Source organism: Chelon labrosus (assembly GCF_963514085.1).
Source record: "Chelon labrosus genome assembly, chromosome: 14".
Lineage (NCBI taxonomy): Eukaryota > Metazoa > Chordata > Actinopteri > Mugiliformes > Mugilidae > Chelon > Chelon labrosus.
In genome coordinates this window covers 26,637,352-26,659,437 of record NC_140347.1, presented here as the reverse complement: position 1 = coordinate 26,659,437, position 22,086 = coordinate 26,637,352, and the positions used below count along the sequence as shown (strand labels likewise).

General features: G+C 42.0%; 2 protein-coding genes across 3 annotated transcripts; one reads left to right on the top strand and one right to left on the bottom strand.

Moving 5' to 3' along the window:
* Window positions 1-450: 450 nt before the first annotated feature.
* LOC311499023 (inactive serine protease 35-like) lies at window positions 451-4,276 on the bottom strand. 2 transcript variants are annotated; one of them, XM_084559845.1, is made up of 3 exons: window positions 4,121-4,272; window positions 3,775-3,813; window positions 451-3,584 (listed from the first exon to the last, which is right to left on the bottom strand). In XM_084559845.1, the coding sequence occupies exon 3, from the start codon at window positions 3,578-3,580 to the stop codon at window positions 2,153-2,155; it is 1,428 nt and encodes a 475-aa protein (XP_084415971.1). In that variant the 5' UTR covers window positions 3,581-3,584; window positions 3,775-3,813; window positions 4,121-4,272; the 3' UTR covers window positions 451-2,152. The 2 variants fall into 2 exon arrangements, with proteins under 2 accessions (XP_084415971.1, XP_084415970.1); XM_084559844.1 differs by lacking the exon at window positions 3,775-3,813 and having other exon boundaries at window positions 452-3,584; window positions 4,121-4,276.
* Window positions 4,277-4,459: 183 nt separating this feature from the next.
* On the top strand, window positions 4,460-10,951 carry LOC311499024 (leukotriene B4 receptor 1-like). Its single transcript, XM_084559846.1, has one exon. The coding sequence runs from the start codon at window positions 5,324-5,326 to the stop codon at window positions 6,302-6,304; it is 981 nt and encodes a 326-aa protein (XP_084415972.1). The 5' UTR covers window positions 4,460-5,323; the 3' UTR covers window positions 6,305-10,951.
* The last annotated feature ends 11,135 nt before the right edge of the window (window positions 10,952-22,086 follow it).

The window sequence follows — 22,086 nt, the reverse complement described above, 5'->3', positions numbered from 1 at the left end:
CCACCCTCCCACCTGTCTACTTCGAGTTTTTGCAATTCTCAATATCAAAATGTACTTTAACACAACTTGCACTGCGAATCTGGACTTATCATTGAACGCGACAAAAAGTGTTCAGTTTTATTTTTACTTTATCTTACTTTTTAAGGATGGTACGAAACATGCAAAAATGTGAACGATGTTCAAATTGACATATGCATTTTAGACTATTTTAAATGATAGATTATACATATTTTCTTTATTTCAAGCGGAAAAAAAGTGTATCATATATTTTTAGTTACATTCAATTATGTGGTTGGAAAAAAAAGGCAAGTAGACAACGATGTTTCCCGCTTTCTTTGTACATACCTGTACCTCTCAATCTGTATTAAGAGACTGTATTGGATGGCAGTGTTGCCCAGAGTGTGTACTCTTGCGCCCTTTGCTGGTGGTGGATGACACTGCATCATAACATGCAGCACAGGTCAATCAGGGAGGCATTCGAAACCTCTCAGAGCTCCTTTCCTTGTCTCCTCACAAGATGAGATAACGTCAGAGGCGAAATTCAAATATTTGGGTATTGTGATTGAAACAGGGCCTCGGCTCTTTTTGTGATGCAGCAGCGGTCGGTGCATTTGTTCTTGTACCGCCCCTGAAGTCTAAGAGACTCACTGTAAAGCACTCAAGTATACGCTGGATGTTCTGTGTGTTGTTTATTTCCAAAAAGTGACTGTATCTTACTCCATTGTGGCATTAACAAAGTGTTGACAGAAAAATAAAGATGACTATGACACGGAAGAACAAAAACAACGTGGATAAATATTGTTTGCTAAGTATTCATGAGGATGTCTTTTATGTTTTTTTTTTATTATTATTATAATTATGGATGGCATCGTTCTCCCCCCCTCAGCCCCACCTGCATGTGAGTCCAAATGAGATGCAATAAAAGACAAATACACGGATCCAAATGACCCTCGTGGCTCATCACTTATCTCTGCTCTAGTTTTGTCATTGAGATTTCAACATTATTTATTAATTATCAGCAAGAATTACATATTTCTGAGGACAGAATAAACGTATCGACACAACCTAAGGTCCATGACAAACAAAGTTACAATACAAAAGATTTTTACTCTTATTTTAAACATAAGAGAAATATACATAACGTTTTCTTACAAATAAAGTGGAATGACAACCAAGATCTTTAAATGACCAGATAAGATGCAGAAGAGGCCACACATCCAGAATCAGGGACAACTGCAGGAACCGGTCACTGAAAATGTGAGCTCTATTTCCTCTATTTTTTACAGTTCAATAAATCTATTGTAATGCAATACAATGTAAATGTTAGTTTGAGTGATCCCCTTCTTTATATCAATAACAGAAATCACAAATTAAGAAGATTTAATGTACATGAGTTTGCCGGTAAATCTTTTAAAGAACTCCACTGTTTCCACACCAAATCCGTGGTGTAGCTCCAACTACATATGGAAAACAGTTGCACAAAGCCTTTTTATGTTCCAGAAGGAGCTACTAATGACTACAAGTTTAAAAACATCTGGAGGTGCTAAACACGTGGGATTACGAGACCTCTGAAGCCCACTCCTCTTCTCCGCTTGATGTAAGTGGAGTTTAAGGCTACATCACCTGCTAGTAGCATAATACTAAACCCTATCTGTGGTCACTGGTTGAATTGCATTGTGGGTAAAGAAGGCAGTATATCTTAGCAAGAGAGAAGGATGTCTGAATAGGTGGTGTTCTTGTTCTTCATCTTAATCTTTTTTAGTTGTCAGGGAACCTCCATCTCTTGCTTTTGAGCAAGTTGAGTTGTGGGTCATTTTTAGGAATAGCATCCAAAATAGGTGGATATTGTCATGGTAACTGTAGGGCACAAGTCTTCAATACACTTTCTAGCATGCAATAAATCATAGGTAGTCTGAACAAGGTGCACTCCAGAGATGTTCTGCTGGCTGTTTCAGTGCTTGAGGAAGGATGATTGCAGTAGTTGTTTTACCACAATCCTGACCTAAGAATTCAACTTTTCCTTTTTTTACCAAGACTATGCTAAGTCAATGACCAACTTTTAATACCAATCCTCAGAAGTTTCATACATAGCGGCCATGATCTTTGAGTCTCTCAGATATTTTTTCCCTTGTAAAACCTTTATTCTCTGAGTTCAAACCTCTTTACAAAGACTTGGATCTCCACGGATCCAGAGACATAGCTGAATATATTTGGGAGGAGTGATCCTCACTGCAACATTAAAGTCCCTCTGCTCACCCCCCTCCACCTCCACCCACTGATGGCCTGAAAACACCCCAATCACCTTCCTCTGCAGCTTCCCTCTCCTGCCGGCGTTTCCCGCTTTCTGCCTCAGCCGGATGTAAACGCCCGCACCGGTCGCACCACGCTGCGCGTCGCAGTGCTGATACATCAAATCGTCAGACGCCTTTGCAACTGAGCAAAAACGATAAATCACGTTCTCATCTCCACGCTCGCCCAGCTGGCTTTTGTCAGCGTCGTAGCCTGAGAAGTGGATCCGTGTCAGGGTCGCAGCAGAGGGTGCCACCCCGAGCTCCATGTGCTTCTGCCTGACGGGGCGTTTCAGCTCCAGAAGGGCGTAGTCGTAGTCGGGGGATACAGAATTGTCGGAGCTCTTGGTGTGGATCCATCCTTGAGGGATTTTGGTTTGTTTAACCCGAGCCCAACGAAAGACAGGCTGCTTTACGGGTTCAGCATTGCGCCGTATACGATTCAGGCTTCTTTGTTTCCCTCCTCGTCTTCTCTCAGACTTGTGGTTTCCACCATCAGCTGCTCCCTCTTTACCCCCTTTTCTTTCTCTGGGCCTTCTACCTTCATCTCCCTTTCTCCCTCTCATTACTTCTCTATCTATGCTATTCTTCCCTTCACCTTCCCCCTGCAGCTGCTCCTCTCCGTTCTCCTCATCCATGTCCCCCTCTCTTCTCCTCCCGACCCTTCGTCGCCCTCCTCTCTTCCTCATTCGTTTAGCCAGGAGCTGTAAGACTCCTACTCTAAGGTTTCTGGCACCTTCTAAGTAGTCCCTGCCATCATGGATGCAGTGTGCTGCTGTTAACACATGTTTTGGAGAGACGAGGACTCCAGAACAACCTGTGGAGAGGCGGACTGCAGCAGAGAACGGGTAGTTGGTGATGAAGTCGGGGTCAGAGATGACAAAGCGTCCATCTGGCCCGAATACTTGTCTTTTCCTGCGGCTACGACCTGACGAGTGTTTTCCTGTAGATGTCTTGTTGAACCCTTGCAATCTGACATCTGTATGTGTGCAAGTCCCATTTTCATACATTGTCTCATATCCCAGAATCCTCTCCTGCTCAGTCTGGTCTATTGGTGGCAGGTTGCTTTGACACTCTATCCCACAAAGGATCTTTGTCACTTCTCTCTCCTCGTTCTCCTCCCGTCCTCGGAACGAAGGTGGGTTTAAAGGTGTTGTGTGTGTGACCAGCAGCTCTGGAAGGCTCTGCTTGGTCCACTCAGCCACATCACTGCTCTCATCCTGGCCAAAAGCCCCAGAAACGGTCAGGGCAGCTGCACAGAGCAGCACACACTCGAAGTGTTTGAAGCCCATCCCGCTGAAAATAGATGAAACACGTAAGATAATAAAATAATAATAGAGGTAGAAATGATTGATACAAAGGTTAAAAAAAAATAAATTACTTTTTATACCATTGTCAGTCTGAGAGATAAATGGCCAGCAGATGGCGCACAATCTTATTTCAATATCTGAGCCGCAAAGTGCAACTTGTATTTGAAATATTTTACCGTAAAGTGAGGTGATGTGTCTGAAGTTATAATAAAAGACTGCGGATTAAAAGACAGGGAATATGTCAATACTCACATGCAACACACTATTTTAATTGTCAGTTACAGACTAAATAACATTTTGGCTTTATTGGGCTATATCCTAAAATTAACAGAGTCGAATAAAAGTCTGACATTATTCTTCTGCAGTTTAAACATAAAAAAACTGTATCCTAGGATAATTAGGATGTATTACTAGTAAAAGCAGACACATAATAATATGAAGAAAACTGACGATGTGGTTTTATTTATTACTCCTATCAGCCTGAAGAGGATGTAAACATTACAAAATCAGAAATGTTCCTACCTGCAGACATTCAGAAACACCTCCAAGATGTCCAGTTAGTGCACTCCTTCTCATTAGTTAAAAAATGAGAAGGAGTCCATCATTTCCTGGGCTCAAAAAAACACTGGAGCGCAAGGAGAGGCTGCTGCAAGGTCCCCCGGTCTGATGAAGAGGGGGAAAAAAGACTGCCCGATAGGCAGAAGGGGGAGCCAGCCCAGAAGCATGAATGAAGTTTTTGATCATGTGACAACACTGAACCTAAGGTTTAAAAGTGGAGCCATGTGCAGACAAATGTTGGTATTTTTCTCGGATTCCGCAAATATTCCTGTTGCGCAGGAAATACGCGCAGACCGGGGATGATTTCAAGTGAAACGAAATTCATTTAGATGCAAATCTGTTTACAGGGGGATCTGCCAACGAAATTGCCTTTGAGTGAGTGTTTATCCTGTGCTTTTGCGGTCAGAAAGTATGAGGTTAAAATTATGCCCAGCGGCGTTTGAAGCTTGTCCAGATACGCAGGAAAACGCGCGCACACCGAACTCCGTGAGAACCTGTATTTTAACCCTTGTTGGTTTTGACCACTGCTTTGCTAGTCGGTGCAACAACAGCTCATGCAGTGCAGGAGCTTCTCCTTTCTCCTTTATCAGATGCTTACTTTTTTACTTTTCTGCCGAAATCACCCTAAAGATTCTGTTGAACGACATCATCACCACAAGACCCATTTTAGAAGCTGCCCTCTGTCTTGTCTGATCAGCAGATGTAGTCACCATTTTGGTTTCATTTTTGACTTTTAAAGTTTGTTAGACTACTAGTATCGTAGTCTTGTAAGTCTTAAAAGTCAAAAATGAAACCAAAATGGTTGTCACATTTTAAAAAATGAGACATCTGCAATCACGTCTCTAAACAGGGAAATAAACGCTCAGGGTTCATAAATATTGAATTTTTAGTTTCGTGGAGGTGTTGTGATGATGATCCTGATGATAAAACATATAGAAATGCAAAGATGTATCATATAAGGCTGCCCTGTCATGGAAAATCATGCAGCTATGACGGAACACCTTATATTTGAGTATGAATAAGTTCATTTGCCTGTGCCTTCTTTGTTATTCGTTCCTCTTTCATTGCATCATATAGGAACATCTTGTTCCTCTGACTGGCTGCACATTTACCATCAGCACTTGCTCAGGGCACAACATTGAGCTCCTCTGCCGTTAAGCTTGCAACATGGAACAACCCAACTCCACTGTGGTCACTCCTAACATGTCCTCCTCTCCTGGACATTCATCCTCTCCTTTCTGGCACGCCGCCGGTCTGGCCCCTGCTGTGGTTCTGTCCCTCTGCTTCCTGCTGGGAGTTCCTGGAAACATCGCTGTGATCATTCTCAGACCAAACTGGCAGCATCTGTCCATTCTGAGCCAGAGTTTGATGCTGAATCTGGCTGTGTCAGACCTGCTCTGTCTGCTGACACTTCCACTGTGGATTTACACTTTGATCTACAACTGGACCTTCAGCGTGGCGTCCTGTAAGCTCCTAGCATACATTGTGTACTGCAGCATTTATGGCAGCCTGCTGACCGTGACAGTGCAGAGTGTCCAGCGCTATCTACTCGTGGTGCATCTGCAGAAGTACTTACAAAATGCAGGTAGAAAAAGGCTGATGATTCTTGTCTGGCTGGTTGCTATGATCCTGTCCACCCCAGCTTTAGTGGTTCGACAGCCGGTCTCAGTTCAGCACTGGACACTCTGCGAAGCTCGATACTCCTCCAACGCACAATGGATAGCTGCGCTGCTGACAGAGACCGTGGTGGGATGTGTTTCATTTTGTGTCTTGGCATTTGCATACATAAACATCAGCAGAAAGGTGAAAAAGTCGCCCTTTTTCAGCAATCCACAGACAACCAGACTGGTCACCAGTATCACCGTGACCTATTTCGTCCTGTGGGTGCCGTATCATACCATAAATGTGCTGGGTGTGGCGGCCATTTCGCTCAAGGATGAAGTCCTGTTGAATGTTTGTATGAACTTGTGGAACATTACTGGAGCAGTGACTTTTGTGAATAGCTGTGTGAATCCAATCCTTTATGCATTTACTTCTCACAACATGTGTTCTATGTGCAAAAGATCTGAACTCTCAACGCAGACGCAACAAAATCCCCAAAGTCTGTGTACGTCACCAACTATCATTGCAGATGCAGGACGTCCATAGGTTTTAGAAATCGGTTTTGCTCCTGCAGCACTGAACAGTGTTTTCAGTCAAAAGACATCTTCTTCCCTGCTGTTACGCATTGGGCGTGGTACTCTATGTTTGTCAGAGCAAGCTGTTGATGATTTGTGGCTTAATGATGAATTTTGAGGTTAGGCAACATCTCCCTTGAAATCAACTGTGTGCTGATTACGTCTGGTCCTCAGCCAGAGCCGTGGAAATGGAAGTTTGTTGATAAGAAATCAGCCAATGCTAAATTGATATCCAGTTGCATACTTTGTTTTTTAAGCTAGGTTATAAAAATATCTCTTTTCTCGCACAAATTTTAGAATTTTTTCAGTTGTGTGTTTGCACATGATAATGAGAATGTAACTGAGTGAAATAATAATCGTGTGTCTTAACATCCTAGCTTTTATGAGAGAGATCCGCTCAGAGGAAATGACAATTAACGAAAAGACTGAATAAATGTTTGCACTAGGGTTCATCCAGTGACAGGAATGTCTCCACTGTTTAACAACAGAAGGGTCAAGAGAGAGGAAGGGTTTGCTGCACTGGCAATCCAAACAGATGTGTGAACTCAGTTATCCAATCTGTTGTATTATCTACACATGTCTTGCACATAGTTTTATGCAATTTAAACGAATTATGTGATGTGCTGTCTTTGATATTGAATGCTAAAAAGGCCTTTGTACTTGCACTGATAAAGTCTTACTATCGCAGGTGGAAGAGGCAGTAAAAGTAGGAAGATGACTTGATAAAAAAATACTTCTGCATTCAAAATGTCACGTAGAGGTAAAGTTTGACATTTTAGATAACATGTGTCAAACTGATCTGTGAAAGGGCCACTGTGGCTGCAGGTTTTCATTCGAACCATGCAGCAGCACACCTGACTTGGCTTAATCAATCAACTGAACTGCCTTCACACAGTCATTTCAGGTGTCCTCTTGCTTGATTGGAAAAAAACTTGCCAGCCACACCCACTGCATGGATGCTGCATGGGTGGAATGAAAACCTGCAGCCACAGTGGCCCTTTCACGGATCAGTTTGACACCCCTGTTTTAGATAATATGTATATTCCCTTTGTACGTGAGTTTTTTTGGGGTTTTTTTTCATAAACACATGGTTATGTGTGGTTGTTTGTTAGCTAGTGTATATAAACAAGCTTTAGAGGTGCGTTGTCACCTCCAGTCCCTTTTCCAGTCTTTAAGCTAAGCTTAACCAGCGGCTGAATGTAGCATCATATTTAACTGCTAAACAGGCACAAGAGTGGTAACGCTCTTCTCATCTAACAACAACAATAAAAATACACACAATTCATAAACTGTGCTAATATTTGAGCAAAAAATATCAGTGCAAAGATATATCAGTGTATAGTGTATATCAGAAATATCAGTGTTAATGTATTAATTAATTAAACTGTTTTGCAGATGGCAGGTTTCCATCGTGGGTTTCCCTAGTGTAGTGGTTATCACGTTCGCCTAACATGCGAAAGGTCCTCGGTTTGAGACCGGGCGGAAACATATCTTTGACATTGTAAAGCACTTTGAGTACCAATTGGTAGAAAGGCGCTATATAAAAACACAGCCATTTACCATAACATCTTAACTATTTGTATAGTGTATACTCAGTATGTATATTATTGGTCAATTTTATTGATTTGTATAGAAGCAGTGAAAGTCCAAAGATCACTTCCAGATAACTCCTCTGTCTCTGTCAAAGGTTTCACCACACAGCCTCTGTGACCACGCTTATTATCTGTACAAATAATGTTCAATAAAGACCCAGATTGCTCATCCCCTGATGTGTCTCGTGATATTTGGTTCATCCACATCTGCATCTTTTCATTTTCTTTTTGATCTTTCTCTCACTGTGTTATCTTTTCATTAATGTGCTGAGAGACTGGGGGTCCGGGTGTTCTTCCTCCGTGTGTGGCAGAGAAGAGGAGCCTTTTCTTGGAGTAACTCTGTTGTTGTTGTTGCCCTCAGAGGCAGAGGAAATATGATGCATGTCCTCTCCCCAGGCTTTGTGGACAGCAAGTCTGGGTCAGCTCGTTGTTTTTTTGTTGCTTGTATTGATCTCGGTCTAGACATCACTGTTAATAAAGCCAACCCCCCAAAGGGTCAAAACTACTGCAGAAGTGTTCGTGTGTGTGCGAGAGATCTGTGTGTGACTCAGTATTTCCCCCAGCTGTTCCTTTGGGCCCAGGCAGGGTTTTCTCTGGCCTGTTCTCTGCAACAACAAAAAAAAAAAAAAGAAGAAAGAATTACTTTCCCATGAAGGGATAACTTCTCCTCCACATCTCTGCGTGCACTCCTGCCAAGCTGCTCATTTACATTTTCATGAAGTCTAACTCACACTTTTGGTCACCAAAACCAAAGATGAGTCACTTTAGAGTATCTAAGTACAGAATATTTATTGTCCTTGTGTGTGAGACAGCATGAACATTATGTCAGTTGTATTTGTTTTATCATTCCTCTGTCAATCCAGTAGATGAAGCTTGGTGAAAGGATGCAGGAGCTCTGAAACATAAATTACTGTGTAATTATGGCTATGCCTATAAATCACTATAAATCACAGACAGTTATTGTGCAAATCACAATAAGATTTTCGTTGCTTAAACTACACGAGGAAAAACAAACATAGACCTAAATCCATTTAATCAGGGAGCACTTACAATAACACAAAGAGTGTTCCTGTTTTCGCTCAGCACTCCGGTGGTAAATTAATAGCATTTCATTTCAGGAAATTTTGTTTTCTTGCCATGAGTTGGAAAGAGAAGACCGATATCACCTTCACACATACATAAACTGTACACAAAAGATGCATGGAGCCACCGACGCTGAAGAGTGAAACCAATGCTTAAGTAGCTTAAAGTGCAATACCACAGATTGTCACTAGGTGCTGACCCTTATTATGACCTTATTATCTGAAAGCATCGCTTGTGATCAGTATGTTAACATGATTATATTACGTCTCAAAAATAGGCTTAGTTCTTAGATCCTCAGTCTGAGTAATTGCTGTCAGATTTAGTTAGGTTTCTTTGTAATTTTATAATATTTCTGGGGACGTGTTAGTCGCTTCATGTTCAGCAGCTTCCACTGAGAATAGATTGTAACCTGTTGCTCTGTCACCACTAGTGTGTATGTAGCATTAACCTTTGTGGCTTTTGGATACCAACAGTTTACTTGCACCGGTGTTCTCATGATTTACAGCTGATGTCACCACTTGAATGATAAGCGGTTCTTGAACTCGACTCGAGCCACACTGTAACCAGGTTCCATCTGAAGAGAAGCAGACTAAAGGGCTGCAGTGCGAGAGTAGTATTGACCTTCTCTTAGTAAGAACGTGCATTTGCCAAGACAACAGTTCCTTTAATTGAGGATGTGAATTTTGACCTTCAACATCAGTATGATGAACTGAAATAAAATGTGCTATTTCCATACTTGTTAATTCAATTACTGTAAATGTGGGAAGCGCGAAGTGGAAATGAGTTCACTGTGACGAATGAAACTTTTTAGTAAGCTGAGTCGAGTCTGGAGAACTAGAGATAACATTAACATTACTGCCCTGGGATGGTAGATGACTCATTGTTGCCTGCTCATTCCTCTCTTCTCACGCATATAAGCTTTGCTGTACTTTTCTCCTCTCCCTATCCTCCAAGAACTAATCAGCCCTTTGCTGACCCCTTAATTAAACTATTATATTCCTTATTGTTTTTCTTCCCATACACTGTCTCTATAGTCAACAAAACAAAAACAAAACAACCTTCTTATTTGGGATGGAATTGGCTCCAGCTGGCAGTTTTCCTACAGGCCAGGTGCAAAAAGATCCGAACATAAAGCAGGGAGGTGAAGAGGAGGTTTACTTTGGCCCACTAGACTAAAGCCTTTCTGATTCCCATTTGATCGTAAGTTTTATTTTAATGGGGTTCTGCAGTTAAATGGAATCCCCCACATCACATCATCTGAACTTAATAGTCAGGCTCAGTGTGACCTGCCGAGTCCGGGTTGATATCCGAGTGATATATTTCTGATAACGTGGCCATGGCATGATCTAAGACCCCGAGTTGCAAGCGCAAAGATTTATGTGAGGAGAAATGTCTGTGGGATGAATTATTCAGGAAAATGTCTGGAGATGACTTGTGTGATGAGGGTGTGTGTGTTTGGTTAGTTCTTCATGTGTGCACACGTCGCAGGGTGAGATGTTTTATGTGGACAGAATTCCTGGTGATTTGATAAGAGCTATTAAAGTGCATACACTGAAAGCTGTAATTATGAAATAACACGCAGCATACACCGTAAGGTTGGTCAAGACACAACAACAATATGCTTGCATATTTTTTTTTTTATATAGCACGAGTATCATTCTGATTGCTTCTGAAAAAGCCCCGAGGGAGAGATTTGTGGTTGACGTGTGGCTTCTTCTTTACTTTCCTTCAGGGGCATGCAGGATGCAAAGTCATGTGACCAGAGAAGCGCTAACACGTTGAAGATATCCGACACTGCGAGCATGGTGTATTCAGACATAATGCACGCACATGTTGCACTCATCAGTGCAGCAGGTGGTGGCCTCAAGAAGGTGCCAATGCAAGCGACCGCAGTAATGGTGGGATGTGAAAGTTCTCTGGACACGTATGCAGCAACAGCATACACAGACGTGAATTTTGACAAAATCTGGACATGAATAGAATAAGTTTGCAATGCCAGCGGTGAGCAGGCCTAGATCCACACCTTTGCCAGCTGCACAGCTTACACAACACTTGATCCCAGTACTTTATTCTAGTGTGGTGGGACGTGCTGCAGGATGTGATATGATATACTGTATACCTCGACTGACCTGGGAAAACCTTGGGATACCCCAGGAGGAAATGGAATGCGTTGCTGGAGAAAGAGACATCTGGAGTTCCTTGCTTACCCCGTTTCCACTGTGACTCAGTCTCAGATAAGCGGAGGATAATACATTCATAGACACACCACTTTCAGCTGGAAACACAAGCTCTTTAGATTTGCGAATTCCTACTTTGAAACTATAAGTTGGAAGTCACCCAGCATGCATCCTAAATGTAAAGGCTACAGCCTCCTGATTGGACTAGACTCTATTGAATCATGTATGAGCAAATGACATGATTAGTCTTTTATTTTCCCTTCCATTGCAGTGAAGATGTAGATCGTTACTCCTTTGTATGTAAAAGCGAAAATCCCCTAAATCCTGGATAAAAATCAAGTATGCAATAGACTGAAAGAACAGAGGAGTGTACTGTAGGACAGATTTCCTACTCTTGTTTTCTTTTAAATGAGTTCTGGCTTTTCTCAAACATCAGTTCACAGCTTGATTGCCTGTGTAATAACAAGAGATTTTCCAACAGGACCCTATGAATGGACGCAATTTCAGAGAGAGATAAATAAATCACTTGGAATGAAATAAAAGAACTTTGGTGCAGTGGATAAATTAAGCTCCATTTGTTGCTGTCTGCAGTCTCAGTGGAAGGTTCATGCCAGTTCTGTAGAAATCGGTGTGTACTTTCCTGACACAACTGTAACAACACAAAGTTGAACTGATGACCAAAGTAGGGTGGAGCAGACGCTGTCAATCCAGTTCTTAAGAACATTTAATGTTCCGTAATATGGAAAGATCTTAATGTAATTATAATGTTATCAAAAGCAGTGGGCTGACCACTACAGTAGATGCTACTGTACTATTATCATTTATCCTCATCGGGTTGAGAGCTGAAGCCCTTTCCGGCTGTAAATGGACGAGAGGTGAGGTCCACTCTGGACAGGTTTTTACTAAACTAGACCAACACAGACAGACAAACAACCATTCACGTCAGTTAATCTAACCTAACATGCATGGTGCATGTGGGAGGATGCTGGAATACCTTACCCTAACCTGGAGAAAATGCTAACTCTGCCAGCAGTTTTGAACATAGAGCCTTCTTGATGCGAGGCAACAGCTTAACCATTGCACCACCGTGACAACACACCATTGAACTCTGTTGTGTTTAACATAAATTTAAGGTGTGTAGGAGGGTTTTGCATACTTGCAGTTTCAGCATTTGGATACTTGGGTACTACTACTCACAGAGAGCTTACAAAGTCCGTGACACACCAAGCCTATAGTCAGTTGTTTGTTAGTGACCCCAGTTTTGTGTCCTGCACAGTTGCCACACTCAGACCTCTGATGGTGGCACTTTAGCCACTTGAGCTGACTCAGCAGCGAAGCATTCTGGTGAGAGATCAGTCTGATTAAGTTCAGCACACCGTGGTACGAGACACCATGAACGAGGACTTGACGCTTTTTCTAGTTTCCTAGCTTCCCAGCCAGTCTTCCGGTTCCCATGTGACATGTGTTCCCCCTTTGATGACAAACACACACAACTGCCACTTGCTGATATAGAAAATTATTTTCTCTCACGCATTCGCAGATGTTGGCCCTAAAGTTTCCAAATGCAACCTTTTGTCTAGACATGGGTGATGTGAGTCAAAGTCTGCCTTCATTGCCAGTAGTTTGATGTCTGTTTGATTTCTCCAGGACTTGAAATGTACAAAGAAGATAAATACCGCCAGGAATTCTTCCAATGCTCACACAAACAAAGCAAAGAGATGGTGATTACGACACCTGCACAGCGGGCAACATAGCTCCTATAATGAGAAAAAATACCATAGGTATGCTTCTATCCTATAAAGTCAAAGAACAAGTAGTACTTACTGTAGTAATTCAGTATCAGCTCCAGTTCTTATTTGGTGCCCACATGGCAGCATTCACACTTGTGGGCTGCACTGAAGCTTGTTTTAATCAAACCAAAGCTACCAAGTATTGTAGCTGCAGCGTTGCAAGTACTCTCATCTTCAGCTGATCAGAGGGACCCAAGCTACAGTAGATGGATGCCAACATGACAATCTGCAAAGTTTTCATTAACGCCAAATATCTTCTAAAGTGGCTTAAAGTCAAAACAACTGTGACACTATGTGAAGACATTTATTTCAGAAGACATGTGTGAAGCCTTCCTGTCAGTGTCTTGTTTCTGGAATAAACAAAGTTCAGATAAACGAGCTGACGTGTGCAGTGACTGTCTTCATGTTATCTCTCCAACAGCAGGAGGAGGAGGACTTTGTTGTTCTGTTATACCAAATCAAAACAGATGTTTGTGGAGGCGTGTGTTAGGAAGTTAGTAAGTAAATTGTTGGTATGTGTGTTTTTCTCTGTTCCAGTACAACAAGTGTGTGGTCTGTACATACAGTATAGTATATATTGTTCACAGTCTCCCTGCCGTGGTATGGTTCACTTTTTTGTGGTGTTGTGGTATTCATTTCTGTCACTAAGCATTAAGCATGAGAAATCTGAGCACCATGTGTTTACCAGTCGGGCAGATCTGCAGGGATGTGATCCTCAGATGAACCTGGACAATGAAGAACAGTCGGTATTCTTCAACCCACAGGTTAGGGCTGGTGCTGCACTGACTTGCCCATATTTACAGAAAGTTATTTGGCTTGTTACCCTGTTTATCTAAGCATTGCCTTCTGCCCAGCTCCCGGAGGGGTGCATTTCAAACCCATTGTGCTAGTCAGCTCCGTGAACAAAAACTAGAGGCATCTGAATTATGTATCTTAGACTGACTGAAAAGCTAAAAGGCTGAAATTTGTCACATATTTCTTTTACTCGGTCAAAAGCTTTAAAGTTGACAACAGGGAAACTTCTCAGTGATGTGTTTTAGATTAAAAGCGTCCGGTGTTCAACAGTGTCATCGTACCGTGAATGTATATTATTCTTGTCATTTGCTGTATTCTACTCTGTGTATGGAAGAAGAATCAAGGAGAGTCGTCTGTATGCCCTTTGAACGTCACTGTTTAGTTTACTGTCATCAAGTCTGTTTTACGTCTCGTGCACCACTAAGCTGATCAGCCAATCAGATTGATCTCTCTTACCGAAGCGCTCTGCCAATGATTCAACGTGCTGAATCAGCGGAAAATTAGACTAGTGGCAATGGTGCAGACGTACCTTAAAACAAGGACCACAGCTGATCAGTCATGAGTCGACACTGGATATAATTTGTAACGTAAAATGTGTTGAGACATAAACATTTACATCTACACTATATGGTCAAATAGATACACCTCTCCATACTTGTATTTTTTCATGGTTTGTGCCACACCCTTTACTAACAAATCTGAAAAATTGTGCTTGGCTAAGACCCCCACTAATTCCCTGTGACTACAAAGCAGGGTCGCTAAAGAAATACATTTCTGGTTCTGGTTTCCTTACTGACCACCTTTCTGATGCACTGGAACATGTGCTGTATGAGTCAGGGCCTTTCACCCCAAATCAGCACATAACCTCACTAATTGTACTGTGGCTGTACTGTTGGTTTTGGACTGATTAATTCCATGTGGGTGTAATATTTTGCATTTGTTGGAAAAATAAAAGTTTTTCAACTTTTTCCCTAACAGCATTTGTATAATTTTGGCCATTACACAGCCTTCTTTGGAACAACAGCTCTGCATGTGTTTACTGAAAGCGGAGAAAATTGATTATGTCCTAATTATTGTATAAAAAATGAGGACTGGCGTCACGGACAGTGCAACTGAAGAAATGCAAAGTTAAATCTGTATCCGCCTGTAGCTACAGTTCATCATCCGAGGGGTTGTAGTCTTGGTGCAATTATAATCTCTCACATCTTGGAAAATAAAGTCATACATTAATACCAGATGCACTCATTTTATTTCATAAGGGGAAAAAAAAATGTCCATCTGAGGGGAAACTATGAATGAAAACCAGGTACAGTTGGAATCTCCCAACAGACCGATATTATAGTTGGATTTATAATGTGCAGAAGACAGACTAAACAGCAGTTTTTTCTTTAGGGTGTGGTTCTAAATGACAAGCTATGATGGAAATTATGAGGATTTAGTACCTTGACAAGTGATGCCGCCTGACTTCATCTATGCTATCAGTGTAAAGCACAGATAATTCTGTTGCACTACAATCTTGCTTCCACCGCACCCTTTGGCAGGCGCAGCTGTCAGATAAGGAAGCAATTTAGCACAAGACTCTTCACATTTCCATCTAATGTTGCTTCTGTTTCAGCTGTAACAAACAGCAGACAAATCTCCAGTATTTCCAACTTCTGCGGAAACTTTGCAATTCAAATTTAATTTGAATGTTTTAACCATTGCCACATGTCTCTTTTATACGTCTGTTAACAAGCTAAGCTGGGTTGAGTTGGCACGCCTAATGGCTGCCATGGGTTGTGTAGACCAGCTCACATAGTGTGCAAGTTGAATCCATGGTAGAGAGTTTGACAGCTGGTAGATTTAGGCTCAGTTTTATGTCCTTATGTGAAGGTTATCAGTCATCCAGGTCATGCTATATCCAAAAACGCTCTTGGATACTCAGCATTCAAATGTATTCAAAGGCAACATATCTGGCCTCAGATATAACCGCCACCACGCAGGTTTACCCTTTAAAAAGTCAGTGTCTTTTAAAACCGTGTCTTCTGGCATTTCCCCAGTCTTTGTGTGTCCAGTGGTGTTGTCAGACCATGCTATAGGCTTTGGCATCCTTCCACTTGTTAAAAAGCTGGATTCATTGTTTTGGACAATACGAGAGAAAACTCCACTCAGTCATGTGAGATAGTGGGAGACGGTCTGGCCAGGCTAACACTTCATGCTGAATGCATAATGACACATGGATAAATCATTCACCTCCCAGCTGTATATTTTTCTCCTCTGTCTGTGTCATTTTTATCCCAGTTTGGATCCATCAGTATGGAAAATATAGCCACTTGATCCAAGTTATTCACCGCGGCAAACAATTGGATCTACAGCCAGAGATTATGTCATTTAGCCCTCAATTTTTATTTGCAGCCTGTCTGTCTTTGTATGACCTGTTTTCATCCTTCCTCTCCTTCTCTCAGTTGCCTTAGTTCATAATCCTGACATTAATTTTCTTACTTCCTAACTACCACGGGCTGTGGACACCAAAAGGATGCTATTCCAGGTCTAGGTTTCTGGTTTGGATACAGACAGTTTCTCTCTTTACTTAATTTCCTAGCTAACAACAAACACACAACCCCAACAGCACCTTTAAAGGGACAGTGTCCCACCAACACGCATATGCATAGTACATAACAGAGTGTAGTGTGTATGCCAGACCACTGATAATGGTTCTGCAGGGGGGTATTATGGGGCATTATGGCAGCACTGGGGCTGGAGGAGTCATTGTTATGTGGAGGCATTGGAAGATAAGGGGTCGCCCCCTCCACAGGGGCTGAGTCAGTGATATTGATATTCCAGATCCAGGTGAGCCAGCTTACGGCCTGTCAACAGAAGTGTGCTCAGGTTTGTCGCCAATGTCAACAACTAAGTGATTATCCCAGGCTCCAGGACAAGGAACAGGCCATCATTGTAAGATGACAGTGGCCCACAGACTGTGAGAAGCCAGCAACACTGCTTGGTTTCATAATGCAAACTGGCCTTCTGTCGGGCTGAACCAAGACAAAACTGAAGACATTCAGAACGACAGCCCAAGACAAACTGCATTACTTATCATGAATCCTGACGCACAAATGGGGGGTCAATGACATATAGATTCTCAGATGTGGGGAAGTTTCTTTACTTTGTTTTCCTTGCTAACAACAAACATTCAATCTTACAGCTGCAAAACCTTCATGCCATACAGAGTGTAGAATGCACAGCAAACCACTCATTATGGTAAATTATGGCCCTAGAGTCTGCTGCTGTACATTACCATCACTTTATGTTCATTCATTCAGTCATCTTCTGCAACCACTTGTCCTGTGAAGGGTCGAGGGGGGGCTGGAGCCTATCCCAGCTGTCATAGGGCGAGAGGCGGGGTACACCGCTGCCTGTTGCTCTAACCAGTCCATCACAGGTCTTTGGACAGTGGGAGGAAGCTGGAGTACCTGGAGAGAACCCACGCAGACACAGGGAGAACATGCAAACTCCACACACAAAGGCCTCAGAACCTTCTTGCTGTGAGGCATCAGTGCTAACCACCACACCACTGTGCCACCTGTCACTTTATGTTGTCATCACAAAAAAATGTAAATGAATTATATTCCAAAATTTCTATTAAGGTTCCACTTTTAGACAAAAGTAACAGATTCAAAAACTCTCTAATGCTTTCTGCCATCAAATCAAACAGTGAAGAACAGAACAGCACGTTTTTACACTGCTGACATTGATACGTAAACTCTAGCTAGCTGAAGCTTTTAGATCGGAATAATGATGAAATTAAATTACATGCAGCTGTTGATATTAATCCGGCCTTTTGCACGTTCTCATGATTGAGTTCCACAAAGCCGCCATCTGGCTGGAAATGTTGATTGATTCAATTGTGAAATGTGGATATGCTTCGGAGTGACCCGTACTCCCACCAGTGAATGGACTGTGTTGCCTGTTGCTCTAATCGTTCTGTTAGCCGTCAGCCGTAATGACCTAATTGCACTGAGTGATACTAAAAATACAGATAAAATGGCTTTTAAATCAGCTGTTGGAACAGACAGCGAAGGTACTGATCCAACCCAGCTTGCACAGGCCGTAAGCCAAAGTTATCCCATTATTTTTTTTTTACGAAAGATACTTGAAACTCTCTTACATGCCACATATTCAAACACACACATGCCAAAAGAAGCGTTTCTTGAAGTGCCTTGAAGTGTCTTTTCTCTCTGCTCCAAACAGGAAAACCTCTGATTATAAACACGCTGCAGCTATTTATGAGGCCACAGTGAAGAATCCCTTCTAATAAATATTTCATTTAACGCACGGTCCAGGACTCAGTGTTTCTACCAGCGGAGAACTATTTAAAGTGTTCATCGCAAAATACAACTGATCACTGAAGATTGTTAACGTTTCCCTTGGCCATGTCACATTTTGGCAATTATTGGAATGTATGAAAAATACAATTCACACAGTTGCAATCATACACACACAGAAGCACACACAGTTTAAAATGAAGGACATTAACCTGCTGAGAAACGTACCTTTTAACAAAGTATAAAGTTATGTCATAAAGCTCCAGGTTATATCTATTACATTCAGTTAAAACTTAGAAGGGGGTTATATACTTGTTAGTGTTCTGAAGGTAATCTTCAGAATCTCTTTAAACAATGTGGAAGTAAATATATCTGGTTTGCCACATATCAACACAGGCCGCATCCTCGATCTAAAAAAAAAAAAAAGATAACATGGTGTCAGCGATGATGTCATTCACAGTTAGGGAATAGAAAACAACAAGCGACTCAACATTTGAACTGCTTGAATTACAAAAGTAATCTGAAGAAGGAAACGCCCAAGTTAGCTGAGAAGAATTAGTCACCAGCATTTAGCCCTCTGCTCTGAGCCTTGAATATCAATAAGGAGTCAGGTACTGTCCACAGAACCAGCTCACACTGTTACTGGGCATTTTATGGCTAGTAAAAAGAATTGTGCAACTGTTAGGCTCTGTGATCATTGCTTTTGTATTGACTGCAGACTGCAGTAACGTCTAGTATGACATTAATATGTGTGCCAGATTCATACATATTAACTAACACAATGGGGAATCTTAACTTGTGCAGCCATCAAAAACACAGAAGTTCATTTATGCAAATGTTATCTTTTTTAAAGCTAATCTTACACAAAGGGGACTTTTGGATTATTTTTGTTTAGACCTAATTTCATGCAGTTTTTTCAGTGCTACCAGCTGAATACTGAAAGAAGCCAGCGCCGAGATGTCAAACTGCCAAAGTTTCTTGCGACAAAATAATTCCTACATGCTTTCTGTACGCACATCAACAATACAGATAATAAACCTCTGTTCAACATCAACCGGCCTTTCTGTGAGAGTCTCTGGCCTGGAGCTGTGTGTTCCTGATCTGTGAAGCTGCTTGTTTCTAATCTGCAGTCACCAACATGTCCAGTACTGCTCACAGTAATTAACTCCTACCTAACTGTTATGCATGATTCACCAATCTGCTTCATGATCAGATCAGACAGTACACCAGCCTACTCATTCATTCATTCATTCATCTTCTGTAACCGCTTGTCCTGTGGGGGTGCTGGAGCCTATCCCAGCTGTCATCGGGCGAGAAGCGGGGTACACCCTGGACAGGTCGCCAGTCCATCGCTGTAATGTTTTCTGCTTTGCCGCTCCCGTGTGTTACTTTACAATGCAATGCAGTTTGTGTAGCATGTGTGTGTTATCCAGATGCATGCATAAATCTATCTGCTTGCTTCTTTTTTCCCTTCTCTGTCCCACCTCCCTCCTTTTTTTCAGTCTATTTAACAGGCTGTAATCACATGTGTCCCCGCATATGAGCTGGGTTCTGCTCAAGGTTTGCGCTTGTTAAATGGAAATCTTCCCATACCACCATCGCCTTAGCGCTTGCTCTGGCGGTTCAGGGCTCTGGGCCTAAACAATTTTATATTTGTTATTGACGCTATATAAATCGCATAATGAGCCTAAGGTGTCGTTAAAGAGCATTCTGGAATTATTATGTTTGTAACATCGGATGGTAAAATGTGAGGCACAAAGTGAGGCTATATGCCATATGTTTGTTATATAGCTTATTAAACCCACATCAGATCCTTTGGGTGTTTTAGATGTTCCTTTAATTACATTGTTTTATGATTCAGTAAATACCTTTCCAAAGCAATAAGCGACATGAGCAAAAGAGGAGAATGCAGGCAGGCTGGAGCTAAAAGTTTTTAAGAAGATGGAGAAACTGAAGTCAAGATAAGAGAAATAGGCCATGGAGAGAAAGGAAGCTGCTTGACAGTATGTGACACCAGTCATAAATTAGACAATCTGGCTGGATGCTGCATACGAGGTGGTGACGTGGTCCTCTGAGGCTTGGGTTAGCAGTTTTATTTCAAGCTCTTCATCGTGCATCCACCTCTGCTCCTAATGTTTTGTTTGTATGCGTTCCAACCCCCTCCTCGCCTTCCCCACCCTACCCTGATGTCCAATTCCTTACCGCTTCACACAGTCTTTATTCTCCTCTCTACTCCACTCTTCTGTCCCTTCATCCGAGACCTCAATTATACACCAGGGAGCATTTTTCTCTTTTCAGCTCTCAGACACGCTCTTCTTTCCTCCCATTGCCCACCGCTGTTCTGGTGGTGGGTGTGAGAAAACTACACCTCGCCCTAAATCAAAATTCACTAAGTTTGTTCTCTTAAAGACTCTCAGACAGAAGAGAAGGAGGGGAGCTCCACCCTAGACTTTTTATAATAGAGCAAAGTGCCAAATGACTGACCACAGTGCAAAATTACTGTCACATCACCTGCAGCTGCAGCTCGAGCAGGCTTTAACTAAAACCAAGCCAGGGTGGATTTCTTTCAAGATCTTACCACTACGATCTTCTTTGTTCCCTACGGGCCAGGAAAAAAAAAAAAAAAACAGCCTCAACCTGGTGTGAGCTTTAAATTGTCATATGTCGAGCCTAAAGCAGATTGATCGCTATTATCAGGAGGGTGTGGCTGCACGTGCTGTTTGGTCGTGCCCATATTTTCTGAGCCATTTCAACACAGTGTGTGACTAAGGCCAGATAATATGCCTTTTCACTCATCATGGTAGCTAACAGGTTACAGATGCTACACAGGAAGCACGGTGGACACATATGTACACGTGCAGAAAATCCAGACTGAAAGACGATGTCAAAATCCAAAGGCCCTGACAGCGTTCTCAGAAATGGGCCCTCACTCGCGCTAACATATACAGTTTAAGTTCTACAGATGTCTCAAAGGTATAAGTTTCTGCTTTTGCACCGCTCGTGGCCGTAAATCACTCTGCAGAGTCAAAACAAAAAGCCAAAGCATCGCCTCTGCAACATGCATCTGAGTCATCCGTCCCACAGAGAAGGAACAGGCAAAGTTGTGAGCGGTTGCTAGACAATAACGCTGACACTGGTCTTGACAGAAAAAAAAAAATAAAGAAAAAAATAAATAAAAAAAATAAAAGCAGCTAAATGCTGACACACAACAGCTCACAGTCCTGTCAAATAGTTCCCACAGCAGATAACCTGCAATATCTCTAACGTCAGCATTATTTTAAATCAAACAACGACACCCTAAATCATTCCACACATGATTTGATACATACAAATAGAGATATGGTAACTCACATGTGTGAGTATGTCATAGCTGCATGTGTTTAATTAGTGCACTTTACTCATCCAGCTTCTAATAACAAAATCACAAGACACCACATTAAAGGATAAAATGACCTAACTTGGCTGTTGAATGACACTGTTTACCCAACACAGCTGTACGTATGCATGCGTTCACATTTCTTGTGTATACTGAAGTGTGGGAAACTGAGCTTAAAAGAAAACGAGAGAACGCGCACGCTGAAAACCAACGACTGTGAAAAGAGCGCCATCTAGGGAGACACGACTGAGCCTATGACCGGTTGACTTCAACCTGGGCTGTTCACGGTGAGTCCAGCAGATGGCGCTGCGGTGCCTTAACGCTGCGTGTGTGTGGCCAGGGTCTGGACTGGAGGCAGGGGTTTTCCAGTTTCCCAGTGAAACTAGAAGAACAGGTGGGGAAAGTAAATGTGTCCAACTAAAAATAAGTTGTTCGTCTTTTGACTGTAAATTGTCCAGTTCATTTCGATTTCTAAGTAAGAGTCAGAAAAGTTGGTTACACTGTTGAACCTTTAAAACTGACCATTGTCTGCATGTCATTTTCCCTATTACTTGTATTCAAGGCTGTATTAACCAAGGAGAAAAACTTCCTATGCCTCCCTCTGAAACAAAATACAGTATATATATATTTATATAC